At 56.3% G+C, this 15,602-nt stretch overlaps 5 protein-coding genes across 5 annotated transcripts; 3 read left to right on the forward strand and 2 right to left on the reverse strand.

Annotated features, from left to right (window-relative positions):
- Nucleotides 1–546: 546 nt before the first annotated feature.
- Nucleotides 547–2,322, reverse strand: PG986_004736 (uncharacterized protein; the record flags this gene model as incomplete). The annotated part of the gene is made up of 1 exon (XM_066840958.1): nt 547–2,322. The coding sequence occupies one exon, from the start codon at nt 2,320–2,322 to the stop codon at nt 547–549; it is 1,776 nt and encodes a 591-aa protein (XP_066703585.1).
- A 2,105-nt stretch (nt 2,323–4,427) lies between these two features.
- PG986_004737 (uncharacterized protein) lies at nt 4,428–6,187 on the forward strand (the record flags this gene model as incomplete). Its single annotated transcript, XM_066840959.1, has 5 exons — nt 4,428–4,535; nt 4,619–4,749; nt 4,829–5,041; nt 5,486–5,845; nt 6,142–6,187. The coding sequence occupies 5 exons, from the start codon at nt 4,428–4,430 to the stop codon at nt 6,185–6,187; spliced, it is 858 nt and encodes a 285-aa protein (XP_066703586.1).
- A 1,803-nt stretch (nt 6,188–7,990) lies between these two features.
- Nucleotides 7,991–9,055, reverse strand: PG986_004738 (uncharacterized protein; the record flags this gene model as incomplete). The annotated part of the gene is made up of 1 exon (XM_066840960.1): nt 7,991–9,055. One exon carries the CDS (start codon nt 9,053–9,055, stop codon nt 7,991–7,993), a length of 1,065 nt encoding a protein of 354 aa, XP_066703587.1.
- Nucleotides 9,056–10,700: 1,645 nt separating this feature from the next.
- Nucleotides 10,701–11,727, forward strand: PG986_004739 (uncharacterized protein; the record flags this gene model as incomplete). Its single annotated transcript, XM_066840961.1, has 3 exons — nt 10,701–10,975; nt 11,184–11,421; nt 11,521–11,727. The coding sequence occupies 3 exons, from the start codon at nt 10,701–10,703 to the stop codon at nt 11,725–11,727; spliced, it is 720 nt and encodes a 239-aa protein (XP_066703588.1).
- A 3,282-nt stretch (nt 11,728–15,009) lies between these two features.
- Nucleotides 15,010–15,472, forward strand: PG986_004740 (uncharacterized protein; the record flags this gene model as incomplete). The annotated part of the gene is made up of 2 exons (XM_066840962.1): nt 15,010–15,079; nt 15,195–15,472. 2 exons carry the CDS (start codon nt 15,010–15,012, stop codon nt 15,470–15,472), a joined length of 348 nt encoding a protein of 115 aa, XP_066703589.1.
- Between the last annotated feature and the right edge of the window lie 130 nt (nt 15,473–15,602).

Below are 15,602 nucleotides of genomic sequence, written 5' to 3' on the forward strand. Positions count from 1 at the left end.
ATGATGAGAATAATAAATAAGCTGTGTCTCCAGAAGTAAGTAGGTAGGAAGTGACGCGAAGAGCGGAAGATCTGCAGCTGTTGTTCAAAAGGGGTAAGTTCTAGGTTTGGGTAGATCAATCACTGGAGACCCGAATCGAGATGGTGAGGGGCAGACCCAAGCCCGCTCAAAGCACGGTGGAAAATGTCACAGGTCAGCCCAATTGCAACCGCATCAGTTGTCTCAAACCAACTCAACACTGCAATTGGGAATGGCTATGGACGCCAATTGGAGATCTGCATCTCTTTAGGGTCACCATCTAGGTAGTTTACCTGCATTTATTGTGTACAATCTATCCGGATGTCGTCGTCACACTACTCACTGTTCTTACAATCTATCTGCACCACACTCACTAGGTTACATTCTATCTCATTACTGGTCATCATGTGGCATCTCTCATTTTCAACCCCCAAACACCCCCCCGTTTTCTCTTTTATTCATCATCTTCTTCGTCATTGCAGCCAAAATGGTTCCTCCACAACCAGCGCAACATGATCGCCATGTCGCTCACTGACAGTACCCCGCCGCCAACGACGCCGCAATCTTCTCCGCCCCGCGAAACGTCCGCCGCTTGACCTCGCTCAAGATCCCCCCATCCACCGACTTCCGCCCGCCCCCCATGACCTCCCACCACGACGGGTCGAACAGCTCCGCCTCGTCGATCTCGCCAACGACCGCTGCATGCGACTGCGTCACCGCCCGCCCCAGCCGCGGCCGCCCGGCTCCCCCGAGGTTGGGCACCGAAGACCGCCCGCCCGGCGGCGGCGGCGAGCACGCGATGCAGCCGAACATGGACGCCGCCTGCCCGGCAAAGGGGCCGCCCAGCTGCGCGCACGTGCAGACGGCGGCGCTGCCGTTTCCGTTTCCGTTTCCGTTTCCGTTGCCGACGTCGGCTGCTGCGGCTAGCTCCCGCATCTCGATGAACTCGGCCTTGCTCCGTTCGAAGTCGTCCTCGCGCCGGCGCCGGAGCTCCTCGGGCGCCGGTAGCCCCTTCTTTCGCTTCTTCCGTTTCTTCTCGCGGCTCCTTCCCATCTCAATCTCGTGCTCCTGCTCGTCCTCGTCCCCATTCAGCCTCACCCCGCCCCCCTTCCCATTCTCATCATCCGCGTCGTCGTCCTCGTCGCTGGTGACCAGCCGCCACCACTCGTGGCTGTGATCCAGCTCCGCCCCCTGCCGCAGCTCCTCGTACAGCAGCGACCCCACGCGGTCGCTCAGCACGGGCGCGTTGAACAGGCGGCGGCACTGGCGCACCCCCGCCGCCACGTCCTCCTCGTTGCCGATCATCTTGATCTCCTCGAGCGTCTTGGCCGGCCGCCGCCGGATCGCCACCGCGTCCCGGTGCGGCGCGAAGTGCACCCGCAGGAAGTCGGCCAGGAAGTCCCGCCCCTCCTGCTCCGAGAAGCGCCGCCGGAACTCGTGCTCGCGCTGCAGCGCCTCCAGGGCCTGCTGGGGGGACTGGGGCGGGGACGAGAGCGGTGGGTGTTGAGGTGCTGGTGGTGATGCCATTGACTGCTGCTGCTGCTGTTGGTCTTGGTCTTGTTCCTGTTGTGAGTGCTCCTGCTGCGTCGCCAACGGAGTCCTCATGCCCGCGGCGGCGGCCCCCGTCGAGGCCGATGCCGACGGTGGCGGCGGCGAAGACGGCCCCAGCTGCAGCCGCGAGTACTCGGCCAGCGTCGCCGGGTTGCTGTGCTGCCGCCGCGCGTAGCGCGACAGCCGCTGCAGGTCCTTCTTGATCTCCTTGGCCTGCTTCTTGAACTCGTCCGAGCCGGCCCCGAGCGCCGGGTCCGGCCCCAGCAGCGACATCCGGATGTCGGTTGCGACCCGGTGGTACTGCGGGAACTCCTCCAGGGGCGACGTGGGCGGGCTCCAGAAGCCGTCGTCGCCGTCGTCTTCGTCGTCGCCATCGCCGTTGTTGGTTTTGTGGTTGTTTGCGTCGCCGCCGCTGCCGACGGCGGGCCCCGCCGAGGAGGGGGTGGCCTGCTTGGGGCTCGGCGGGGCGGCGGCGGCGGCGGCGGCGGATGTGGCGGTGCTGGTGGCGATGGCGGCGGCTGCTGCGGATTTTGCGCGTTTGCGTCGAGAGGTCTTGTTCTTCTTGTTCTTCTTGTTCTTCTTGTTCTTCTTGCTCGCCTTGTTTCGGGCTCGGGTGGTGGTGGCGGTAGTAGTAGCAGCAGTCGGCACAGCAGCTGGCACCGCGGCGGCGGGCCGCGCCAGGATCGCGAGGGTCTCGAGCTGCGAGATGCGGCTCACGTGGGCCAGCCGCTGATGGTTGGCAAGGACCGACATCTTGGGACGACAAGAAAACGAAATAGGCAAGGACAGTGCCACTCGTGGGGTGGCTGACAGTTTCTCAGCCCCGGGGGCGCGGGAACCAACGGGCTACTACTGCTGGACTTTTGTACGTGTGGTGTGCACGCGGGCGTGGAGAATTGCCCCTTCTTTTTCAAATGATCGACTTGGGTCTGCGGTGGACGAACCGAAAAGGAGAAGACAGGAGGAAGACTAGAAAAAAAAAAAGAAAAGAAAAAAGAGCGAGAGAGGGACAGGAGGAGCAAGATCGACAACGAGGAAGTGAAGACGGCGGGGGAGGCATTTGGTGAGTGCCTTTCCCGAGGATCTCCCTCGCTCCTCTCCCCCTTAACCCCCTCGTCTCTTGTCTTCTCATTACTCTCTCCTTCCCTCCCCGCCAAGGAAGCGAGACCTCGCTTAGGGACGTCGTAGTATGAAAGTCTGTTTCCTGCTCTTTTGGCGGGGTACGCTAGGGTCCTTCGAACCTTGGTCGCGAAGCAGGTTTGAGCTTGTTTGGTGGCTTCAAGCCTGCCGACAGACCACGTCGCGCCAGCTAAGATTAAAGATCAATGGGCAGGTAGGTAGGTACAGACGGAGCCGACCACATCTTATGCTACCCCAGTACATGTTGCTTTCCCCTTTCTCATCACATGCAAGCGAACCTCTTTTATGAATATATATATATCATACGGATGGAATCTTCTCATTGCTACTTGCCCTCGTGACCCTGCACTACTCGACAGTTCCTGCTGCTGCACCATCCCCATGAAGTCGTTCCTCTTTTTCTTTTCTTCTCTCCTCTTCTGTCGCGCCCGAAACTGACGCACAGCTGTCACATGCACCCCCAAGACTGGGTTGGCCTCTCTCAACTTCCTTGTCTTCGCCCTGCATCTACTCCTCCTTCCCACAACCCCCCCAACTCCAACTCCGCGCAGTTCGAGGCCGATCCTCAAACCTCGCTCTGCGTGTGGAGCAACAGCTTAGCCGTGCATCATCTAAACCGCGGTCATCATCGCCAGACCAAGTCCAGGTAGAACACTCATCTCTTACCTTCTTAACCAGCCGTCCCGCCCGAATCAATCAAACTCACTCCTATCCCGTGCGCACACACACCCTCCTTCCACCTATTTACCTCACTAGCTAGCTAGCTCAAAAGAGCGAGGGGCAAAAGCTGCCCCCTCCACAATCCTCAATCCTAGAACCGGGCCCAGATAGAGGGCCCGGCATAAACTCTGCCGCTCTCTCACCCCACCCCCGCAGAGCGTCTCTTGTGCTTTCTCTCTTTCTAGATATATATATCTCAAATGAGGTAAGACGACCGCACGCAGGTTGGGTACCGGCCGGTGGCCTGCTTGCTGTTTCAACCCGCCCACCTCACGTGCAGCGCGAGGTAACGCCACATGTCTTGTGCGTGGTCCTCGAGTGAACTTCAGGTCAATTTCTTCATACGGGATTCATGTCGGTAACGAGTTCAAAATTTATAAAGGGCTATATTGTTTAGCTCTTAATCGTTAATATAATTTATCAATGTATAGACCCCGACCTCACCCATTGTAAAATACAGTCGGTCATGGATGTACATTGAATTGAAGCAGACGCGGTTCCACATTCAGCTTCTTCTTTTCCCTTTGGAGTAAGTGCAATCCACCACATACGTAGCTAGCCGGCGTGGCTGGGTCCTCTCGCCGACAGGCGACCACGGGCTGCGGTCAAAGGATGGATGAGGGGCTAATCAGACAGATCTAGGATTGGGGGGAGAAGAAGCAACCAATCCACGGCCTATCCGAAGGCAAACCCGTCTGATGAGAGATGGATTTTGCGAATGAGTCAACGCCGCGCCCAGCATGTCGCGCAGGACATCGCGGATCTGAAGCCAGGGCAGAAGGTCTTTGGGCGCCTAGCACCTACCACTCTCTCCCTCATAGGAACCCATTGCTCACGGCGTACTGACAGGCTGATTCATAGTCGAGGAGGTTGTGCATCAGTATTTCGATCCACGGGGGTAGCGGAGAGACGGGGTTGAAGAATGTTGGGACGGCGAAAGACTGGGGAAAACATGTCATGCGTTGCGCTACATCCTGCCACTCTTTCACGGTCCAGCCATGACGGGCTTCCACTATCTCCTCGGCATCGTGCGGCAGGCCGGGCGAAAAGTGAAGGCACTGGACGACAGAAGTGCCGGCGACAATCTTGCTCAGCTCGTCGGGGAAGTTAGAGGACCCAGTCTCGAAATACATATCGGGTGGTGTATCCAGGTCCTCCAGGTTACCAGACCACTGTACATGTGCCTTAGGCCCCCGGTCATGGGAAGACCGCGATCGATGGTCAATCGCAGCGCAGCCTGCTCGGCCGAACTGGCTTGAACCCAGTGCTGGAATATTTCCGAGCACACACTGGCCGGCCCCCGGAGCACCGCCATCCAGTGTCAGTCTGAAACAGCCCGGCGGCATCTGGTGTAGCTCCGCTGCTTCCATGACCCACTGGCCAATCATTCGCGTGGCAGGCTTCCGTCTCAGGGTGGGATGTTTCTCATCGAGCCAGTCGTCAGTCTCGGAAAACCTCTCTTCTATACGAGGGCCCAAGCTCTCCGGGAAGACGTTCCACCAGAGATCAACCCTCCTTTCGATCCGAAGCAATGGGTTATCCGTGCAGAACCGTACCAGTCCGCGACCGTGCGACGGAGAGCATGGCACGGAATCACGGTCTTCGTGAACCAGTACGTTGCGCATATCACGGTGAATGCCGGGAAAGGACTCGAAAAATCTGATTGCCGCCGTGGCTGCTGAAAAGCGGTACTTGGGATCCTTGAACTCGCCGCTGAACAGGACGAACTCCTCTACGTCTTGTGTGAGCGTCCGGCAGTCGTTTCCATTTTCGTGGCTATAAATGCAGGTGAACATGTCGTGAACGCCCTCGTGTTGGAGACAAGTCTGGAGGGTGAACAGTGTGGTTTCGCGCACCAGGGAAGGAGCCCGGATCTGAGATCCTTGTCTTCTTATAAACGTATATCGCGTGACATAGTCCATGGACTGAAATGCCAGGTTGCCTTCAGGACGGTCGGCGTGGCGGGCCTCTGCCAAGTCGAGGTAGGGTTCGAACTATGGATACTTTGCTAGAACAAGGCGACGTACCCGATGCGAACAGATGTTGTAGGCTAAAGCCGCGGCAACGGCAGTGAGGTGGTCGAGAAGATGGACCAGGCCTACGTAGCAGCCCGCTCGCACTCTCAAGTCGTGGCGGTAGAGGGTTTTGAAGGTAACCAAGTTGGCGCCAAGGGCGACGCCCTCCATCTCGAGGGCGACCTGTCGACAGGTGTACATCAACGAAAGGTCCATGGCACTGCTTGCATCGCCACGACCTTGGGCGGTGGTGGCCTTGGCGAGCTTTTCAGTGTCGGGGTTGAATACGTAGCCACCGTCGACCAGAACATAGTCGCGGTAGATTGCGTCCCTCAGCTCGCGCGAAAGACGGAGCAAAGGGCTGCCAGACAAGGCCATGAGGGCGTAATGATGGGAAGACGGTATGGGACAAGAAAAAGAAGAGAAAGAAGAGGGAATGGGCAAGTGGGCAATTGAGGATGCAAGCTCTGAAGGATGTTGTGTTCTCAATTGAATGTGGATGAGATGAGAAACAGAGATACCCCCTCAGTCCAATCTTGCCACTCATCAGCTGCAAGTACAGGGTGCTCTCTGCCCGGCTCATGCCGTCGCACTTCTCGATGCAGTTGTCGCTCCACTTATTCGAAAGAGCGACCGGTCTGGGGGTGACCGGGTGGCCCTTGAACCGTGCCTCGTGCGTCTCCTTGTTGCATCGCAGTGCGATGTACTCCTGGAACCGCACATCCATCCTCATCGCCGTCTGAGCGGCGAACCACTTCTTCATGCCACGTTTCTTCCTTTTCGAGAGGCGCCAGTCGGGTTCGCGGTCCTCCGGGCCTGGCGCCTCCCGCAACCATGCCTCGATGTGCTTCTTGTAGTCCTGTGCGATGTTGTCCAAAATGTTATTCGGATGTTGCCAGAGCGGTCACGCCGCCAGGGCCACAGGGGCAGACGCGGGATGGACGGGGCGTATGCGTCTCTCGTGCAGCGTCCGATGCTCTGGAGATCCAAGTCGCTGGATGCGAAAAGTTATGTGTCGATAATAGAGGAAAATGTCGAGACTCTCCATCGAAAGCTGATTTCGCATAACGCCGAAAGAAGTCCCACCGAACACCCCCGATATTTGCTCAAGGCAGCGGTCCTCCATCTGCACCAGTCGCCGGACGTGGGAATCTTTGAGGCCCCAGCGGAATTTCCTACCATCGCTGAATTCGGGACCATCGATGGGGTGCAAGAACCAAGCGGCACAGCCGAAGGCAAACACCGGCCGGACCTTGGCCTTGTACAGCTGGGGCATACGCTGAAGCGTGGGCCCCCAGGTCTTGCCAGATATCCTCTTCAGGTAGCCCATCCGCTTCGTCACCTTGGCATCAAGTTCGCCGATTTGCTCATCTCAGCAAAGCTTGCTGTCCACGATGATGCCAAGGATGCGCTGGCTCGACTTGAGAGCGTCTGAGCCAAGCCCAGGGATCTGCGGGAGCAAGATGCAAGAGACCAGTTTACGGCGGCTCGGATCTGTGAAGTGCATGACGGCATACTTGTCTGGAGAAAAAGAGGCACCATTGGCCTTGGCCCAGGCAAGGATCCGCTCGTGAAACTTCTCCATCAGCCAGCAATTGGTCTTGCCGTTCGGAGATACCACTGCCAAGGCTACATCGTCGGCGAACGCGAAGCTAACCGTCTCTCCGGTCGACTATCTCGACGCGGCTTCACGCTTCGATTCCTCCAGGAGGGGACCTGCGAAAATCATGAACAGGATGGGCGAGAGTGGGCTCCTCTGGGGGACGCCGACATTGATCCAGAACCTCCCGGACGTGTACCCTGGGAGCTTGAAATAGGTGCTTCGATGGGAGAGAAAGGAGCGGACAAACTGGATGACCCACGCAGGAATGCCTCTGGCCGCGAGGACCTCGAGGATCCTGGCGCGGGGCACTTTGTCGAAGGCTGCCGCTATGTCAAGGCACAATAAAGTGACTTGGCGGCCCACCAACCAGTTTCGATAAACGTGGTTCAGCAGGAACTGTTGGGCACTGGTAGTGCAGCGCCCTGCGGCGCCAAACTGCTCGTCTGGCAAGATACGGTGCTTCTCGCGCAAAGCTCACGAAGCCGGTTGGCAACAATCCTCTCCAGTATCTTACCGAGCGAGGACAACAACGAGATGGGCCGAAGATCCTTGGGCACGTCTCCCTTCCTCGGGCCAGGCTTCAGCAGCATGATGGTGACTGCCTTCTTGAAGGTGTCCGGGTGATAGGAGAACGCGAGGCAACCATCAAACAGGTGTTCGAGGTATGGCACCACGATGTCGGATGTCATCTTGAATGCCTCATTGCCCACTCCGTCCTCGCCGGCAGCCTTACGGGGCTTGAGACCTTTCAGCAGCTTTGCTACCTCGCCGGGGGGCAACCTTCTGCAATGCTTCATATTTGCTTCGGCCCGTTGGGTGAGGTAGAGGCGGCATTTGCGGTTTCCCAGACTCGCCTCGGTACTCCCAATGTCCATCCGGGAAGTTGTAACAGCGCAGTATGGCGCGTACCTTGGATTCTGGTGTCTCATGCGGCCCTTTGGCATCATGGAGTGTATTGATGTGGAGAAGGCATCGAGGGCAACACCATGTCTGACCCCCAGCGCGCCCACTGGAAAATCCTGGTTGGATGATCAGACCTGCGGCGAATCCGGCGCCGGAATGACACGATGCCATCTATGCGTCTCGTCTCGAGGAGTCTCTTGGTGTGGAGCCTCAGGCGGTACAACCAGACGCGCATGCGTTTCCTGGAGTGGCAACGCTTCTTGCTCTGTTCGCGAGCCTCGTGAAGTGACTTGCGTATTCGCTTGGCCTTCTCGCTGTCCTTGATTGCACGCAGTGGGCTAAATCGCGGCTTCAGGGGAACACTTGCGCTCTGGGCTGACTGCATGACTTTGAGAAGGCCCATCGCGTACTTCCCAACGTCGCGCGCCGAGCGAAATGGCGGCGTTCCCAGCTTTTCAAGGCCCTCGCCGGACATCTGCCGCAATAGTACCTTGTTCGCTTTCCGATAGTCGGGTCGAGTCTCCTCGTCCCACCGAATCATGAAGCCCTCCAGGGTTGTGCCGAAAACAAAATGATCCGAGTCGATGCCATCAACTTGGTGATATGACCACTTCGCGTTCCAAGCGGGGATGCTGGGCCCAGCGAAACAGACATCGATGCAGGACTTGACTCCCCGTAGATCATCTGAGCGAGTATAAGTGATAGTGCCGGGCGTGTTTAAACACGTCATGCGCTCTGGCTCAGCCAGACGCGCTAGCTGTTTGCCACCAGGGGAAGCCTTCACGCCAACTCCTCCCCAAGGCGGGTGGTGCACGTTGCTGTCGCCGAGCAAGATGTACTGGCGAGTTTTGGGCAAGTCTCCGGCTAACTCGCGGATTGGCAGACTCGTCTTCGGGTTGTGGAAATTGATGATTGAAAGAGGCCCCGAGTTGGTTTGTAGCGTAAGGGTAGCCACAAGGTGCTTATTGTCGCGGCTGAGGGTGTTGGGAATATGGACACCCCAGGCTGAAGCATCGATCGCCTGCGATATCATGAAACAGACTTTATTCAACTTGAATGGCATATTCCTCGAGGACGGATCTGCAGGGTCCACCTCACCCGGCATCTGGACGGATCCCCATTCTTCTTTGAGAGGGACGTCGGTTTCGAACCAGATATTATACCCGGTAGATCGGGTCCAAGGGAATCTGGCGGAGGGGGGCCTTGGAAAGCCATGATGTGCCACCTCTTTCGAGCGGGGGCCTTCTTGTTATCATCTATCACCTTATGGAGGCGTTCTAGAAATTGCTTCAGGTTGAATTGCATGATCCTGATCCCAGAATCACTGCGGCATGAGCGACAAGGCGAGTTGCCGAGCGGTGAATGTCATGACTCTGCCGCGTACCAGGTATGCACCATGCAGGACGCTGGCTGGGCACATCTGCACCTTACTTGAATCTGAATGACACTCATGTCGGGTGCCACAGCGGTGACTGCTGTAATACCTGATTGGATGCATGAGCCGGACGAGGTGGTACGTGCCATGACGGATTGAACTCTTCCTCATGTCCTGGTCAAACTTTACCTCGCGCATATTAACTGCAACATAATATCACCACGCCAGGTCCGTAAGTATAATAGTATGTGTATGCATCGTTGTCTTGACCAGCTTTCTCTCCCTCCACGTCCCCAACGCCAACTGCCGCTTGTTGGTGTTGGTCTTGAGCCTCCCTCAAGGTGGCAAACGAGTCGATCAGCAGGAAGATGGCAGTGAACCGGGCGGCGTCGGCGTTATGGGGGCCCAGCTCACCAAGGACGGGGCGGTACGTCAGCAGGTTAGCTTTGCGGTTGCATTAGTTCAATGGAAGTGTGTTGTTTCCGACCAACCTTAACTCGTCGAGCGCGACATCGACGGCATCCTGTTCGTGACTTGGAGTGGTACAGTCTGGGGAGCCCAGCGCGCCGTCCAGAATGCATCTTCGGGGCAAATTGTGGGGGGACGAGAGCGAGGAAGAAGGGGGATGCGTCAGTAATAAGCGTGTCGACGGAATAAGCTCAGCCCCCTGTATCGGTAGTCTGGTAGGATCCCTGCAAGCGCTCACGAGCCTCTGCGCTGAGCGAGACCGAGTATCCCTGCTAGCTGCCGATCGTCGTCAAATGGGCTTTGATTGGTCCAGCTAACTCCAATCTGGGTTGCCGTGGGGGGTGGGCTGACATGGCCCTGGATTGCTTCTTTACACGACTTGCTAACCTCGTACTCATCTTAGCCCCTTTTGATCTGGATTGGACTGGAACTCCCAGTCGTATGGTTCGGCACAGCAGCATCAACGCCTAGCTGACGCAATGGCCTCGCCGTCTAGTGTGCTAGTGATAGTGCAGCCTCAAAGGTATGGTGGCACTGCACCGCCAACACCTACTCGCATCTTGTCCTGGTGTTAGCGATGTTGAACCACATAAATACCAGCAACATCGACAGCCAGCAAAATGGTTCTACCTACTCGACAATTGATTCAATCAAAAGCTTATCTCGGCAATTGCTTACCCCCTTCCGCTTTACTCGACTTCACTCTGCGATTCGTACATTCCCATAAGTAACCGTTGAACCCACGCTACACGCACGTCATGAGACTGCTCCTGGTCCTCATCGTCTCCGTCGCAGCAACCATCTTCGCAAGCAAAAAGAAGCGGCAGCAGAAGACCGAGACCATAGACACCGAAACACCCACCACAGAGCAATACCCGCCCCCGCCCCCCTACGATTCGCTCAAGCAATGACCGCCGACGCCCTCCCAACGGCCACGCTCGCAGTCTACGCCGTGCTGAGTATCCCGGCCATCTTCTGTCTCGTCTGGCATGGCAAGACCGGCCTGATCGGCTGGTCCTACCTGCAGGCCTTTTGCACGTTGCGGATCGTCGGCGGCGCCTTGGCCATGAGCAGTGACAAGGGCAGCAGCCACAACAACAACTACTCATCCTCAGCATCCCTCATCGCCAACATTGGGCTGTCGCCTCTGTTGCTCGCTACCTCTGGTATCCTCCACGAAAGGTAAGTAACATGCCCAAGCCCCCGTCAGTCTGCCAGTTTGTCTCGGTTCTAGACATTCCTCAGGGCAACGATTCAGCTAGACGCTGACCACTGGGATATTTATTTTCTGACACAATCCCACAGAAGAGCCGACTACGTGACCGACGGGGCCAACAAAAAAAGCAGAATGGCTTCTCGTCCTGGTCTTCCACGCCATCGTGACTCCTAGCGTGGCCATTCTCGCCGCCGGCACCTCCGGCCTGCAAAGCGCCACCGCCAGCAAGACGGACCTGGTCCTCGTCAGCGTCTGCATCGCGCTCCTGACGGCCGCGTGGGTCGTGCTCTGCATCTGGACTGCGCTCTCCTTAATGCCCTCTTCCTTCTTCTCCTTCGGCCGGCGGCAGAGGTCGAAAGTGGTTATAGAAGACGCTGGCTCCACAGCCATGGCTCGTGGATATGGCTCCAAGGTGAGATAAAAGAAAACCCCAACGAGAGTTTTCATAATGTCGAGTACGACTATCTCCAATGAAATGGTGAGCCTAATGCGATCTAGTTCTTCTTTGCAGCTTCTGTGGGGTGTCGCGGCCGCCCTGCCTTTTATTGGCATTCGCGTCTTCTATAGCTTGGTCGCCCTTACGACCCGGCTGGCGTATCTCAGCCCGTCCACTGGCGCGCTCTCGATACGAGTCGTCGTCGCTTTCTTGCCGGAGCTGGTCGCTTGTCTGATCTTGATCTTTCTTGGGTTGATGACACGGCATGTGGCTTCGCTATGAGAGGAGGGCTCACGATGGTCAGCTGGGGCTGGTGTTAAGACAAGAAGGGCTGCGATATGGTTTTGGCATATGTTTGGGACATGATTCTGTGGTATTGGTTGGTGATGGGTGTTTTCAATATGTCGCATAGATTGGTTGGTTAAGGAACGAATTTATCTAGAGAGGTCGTGTTTTACTTCTGCATGATGTATCAAGCCATTGACTTCTGTTTACTGAGCATCCAATGTGGTCTATATCATTCCGTCAGACGTACCCAGCTCATCCCAGAAGATACTACTGTGAAAACTGGCCAATCGGCAAGATCGTGGGTTTGCTTGTTCGTTTAGAGCGGCTTAAATCCCTCCCAGATCCCGCCGGTACAACTGGGAAGCACACGCCCACCGCACCGCCGATAGGAAGTCTGCCCGAGCCTATCCTCATGCTACCCCTTAACCACAATGACAACTGTACAGTACTTCCTTGGCATCTAGGTCGCGTGCCGGTAGCCCATGCCGCTTAAGCGTGGGGAAACATTAAAAACTGCCAAAAGCGACATGGGGCGGATGCAGGTATCCTCGGGCGCGGCATTCGAACTTAAAGGGGCATGAAGAGAGACTTGAAAAGGCGAACTCATCCGAGGACCAAGACCAGGGAGACGCAATTTAACGATGGACATCTGTATGTTTATCGTAGAACGACGTCCTCCGGTTAGTAATACATGTTCGGCAGTCGAGATATGTAGGCACCAGCTCGGCAAGTCGTGATACTCACTCCATGGGAGGTCAGCAAGAGAAGCTCTGCCTTCGCAGCTGCACTCCTGACGTCAATTGTTTCAACGAACAATAACTCGGGTCCATTATGTTCGCTCGTCAGGTCCTCAGATACCCGCGAATAAGCCGCACGCCTGTCGTCATTGGGTAGGAAGGTGATCGGACGACAGCGGCGCCGGCAATAGAGTTAGTCTAAAGCTTCATCACCGTTGCTCCCAGCGAATTAACTGAGAAAGGTCTCAAGAGCCGAATATGCGGCCGGTCAAAGTACACTCTCGACGACTCTTAGGCCGCATCCAAGGCGTCCTCCCTTGAGGCTTTTCTCAAGCAAGTCATTAGTACCGATTCGTGAGGCCGGCTCCCCCTAGCGGAGGTGGAGATCACTCAAGAGCTCGTGGTCCGTGATTTAATACCATGCAACATATGACCATTGGGAGACCCAAATGGCATCAGAACGAGCTGTAGCAGTGCAAGATGGAGGTGGTCAAGACAAGGGGTAACCAGAATAGGGGTAATTGTGTTTTCCGGGATAAAAGGATACAAGGTTACGCAGCATCAAAAGTAACTCCGATGCGACGAAACCGAGTGTGGTTGCGACTCTATTAAATGAGAAAAACAACATGGCCGGAGAACAAACCTTGTTTTGAGAGTCACGCCTCTGTGCGAGTTCATGCCACACTGCCTGACCTCAGCTTCGTTGATAATATGAGATTTCGATCCCCAGTACCCCTGGGGTTCATGAGGCATGATTTGTCTGAAACTCCGCTGGATCGATGGCTTGGTCAGCCGGCTATGTCTCTCTTGGTGAATATCATACCGGGATTTGTGGGCCGACAATAGGGGGTCAGATAGATACCTTCCTGGTGACCCATGACCAGAGACATTGAATTTCCCAAGAGTTTCGAGGCAATCGAAGACCCCACGACCTTTTTCCGGGATTAGTCGCAGACCGAGCACCCGAGAGCGAAGTTTCTTTGCAAGGAGATATGTTCTGCCTTGAGCGGCTGGTGGCGGCGGGCCTGGGAATGAACATCAAGAAGGCTCGGTTCTGACAACCATGGAGATGCATTGATGTGATGAGAACCGTTTTGTGTTATGTGGTGCGGAGTTCTTATCTCGCAGGACCCTGGGATACGGTATGCCGTTTCACAACTAAACCGAACATGCTTGTATATGGTCTCCTTACAGTGGCCACGCCCGGGATCTTGATTGCCATTCCGTGGAGACTTACAGCATCCGGTTGGGCAGGGCATCAGTCTGGACTTCACGGTGTCGACGCTGGATTGCGAGCTTACTCCAGATTCCCTCTATAACACGATGTTTAGGGCGCTGGCGGGCGGTCAAGGAGTACACGGCGATGTACGCTGCGGTCACCAACATGACGCGTCTTCTTTGGCGTAGAGTATGCCATCTGAGAGAGACTAGAGTGTATGGATTTGTATGTTGATCAAGATGAGGATGACCGTCCGGCAGCGCCGCACGTCGACGAGCCTAGTGGAATCCGGGAAAAGGGCAGGCGGTTCATGTTGCTATGAAGGGAACGTACCCCGCCCCGACATGAAGAGCTACAGGACCTCGATTGACCATCACCATCGTCTGTTGGGGATCAGTGGTCCAGGTGCTGAGGGCGGTCCTGGGCCGGCACATGGCCAGCCAGCCCAGCCGTCCCGCGCATCAGTCGCACACATCATCGAAGCGAAAGCGACAGCGGCCAAGCAAGCGCTTCGGGCTTGCGATTCGTCCCAGGTGCATATACGGCCCCGACGGACCCAGATCATGGCGGGAGCTTATCGGTCCAAGAAGATCCAATTGCATTTGGGACGGGTTTATATATTTGGCACTGGATGATACGTGCTAAAGAAAGGACATGGTCCATGGTTTAAGACGTGAATACAGGTCGAGCAGATACGCAATGGTGTGGCTGCGGGTGTTCCATCTGCTTGGGATGTAGCTGGTGGGAGGGGCTTTAAGCGGTGGCAAAGGAGGATGCTTGAGTGAGCTGTTCGCGAAGAGCTAAGCCAACGACCATCTGCAGTTGTATGCTGAGAACATACGACAGGGATTGGGAGAAGCTCAATCATGGTGACAACCCAGTAGAAGCCGGTGGATTGACAAGCTGACATGTCATGGCGCCCCTGCATGATCGATTGAGGCAAGGTCCCGGTGCAAGCGCTGAAAGATGGGCGTAATCATCGCTGCGCTGATTGGGCGGTGCCTGACAGTGCGCCTTACTAGTGGCCAATGGGAGACGAGGTAATTGGCATGACACATTGGACCCCAGCCAACAGTGATGTAAGTGGTACTTTCCATATCCAGTAGTCCATCAGGCAGGACGTACATAAGAGCGGCCATTCCCCAGACAAAGAAGAGATTCCAGAGAGCTCAGCATCACAAGATCCAGTCTCGCAGCCTTCCCACTTCACTTCCTCAAACACATCCGACAGTCTCCTACAATCCAGTTCTTGGACAGTTATTCCACATCTCGCCAAACCCACAACTACCATCCACCACCAAACTCCAACCACAAATCACAATGGCCACCGAAGTCGCCCAAGCCTCTTCCACCTGCTGCGGCAAGTCCAGCGGTGGTGAGTGCGTCTGTGGTAAGTCTTCCCCGAGACTGATCAGTCAATCAATCAACCAATCGAAATTTACTCCCATCTCTACCTACCTACCAACTTCAGGGCAAGAGAAGCTAACACGATGTCTACCACACAGCCAAGCAAGCTAAGTGCTCCTGCGGCAAGGAGCAGGCCCTCAACTGCAAGTGCGACAAGGCCGCCTCGGAGAACCAGGTCGCCGGCGCCCGCTGCTCCTGCCACGCCCGACCCGCCGGCCAGTGCAACTGCGACCGATCCGCCACCGAGAACGCCCCTGTCGCCGGCTCCTCGTGCGCCTGCGGTGCCCGTCCCGCCGATGCCTGCACCTGCGAGAAGTCTTCCACTGCTGGCGGTGCTGCCAACCCCAACGAGACCGACTTCACCACCAAGAAATAGACGGCTCGGTCTACGAGCAGTTCTTGCGCAAGCCGATTGCCAAGGATGACATGGATGAGGGATGCGCGTGGTAGCAAAAAAACAAACACATGCATGGAAAGGACAGGGAAGAAAAGCATTTGTCACGAGG

The sequence above is a fragment of the Apiospora aurea genome, assembly GCF_038362705.1.
Source record: "Apiospora aurea strain CBS 24483 chromosome Unknown utg000003l_segment0_segment0, whole genome shotgun sequence".
Taxonomy (NCBI): Eukaryota; Fungi; Ascomycota; class Sordariomycetes; order Amphisphaeriales; family Apiosporaceae; genus Apiospora; species Apiospora aurea.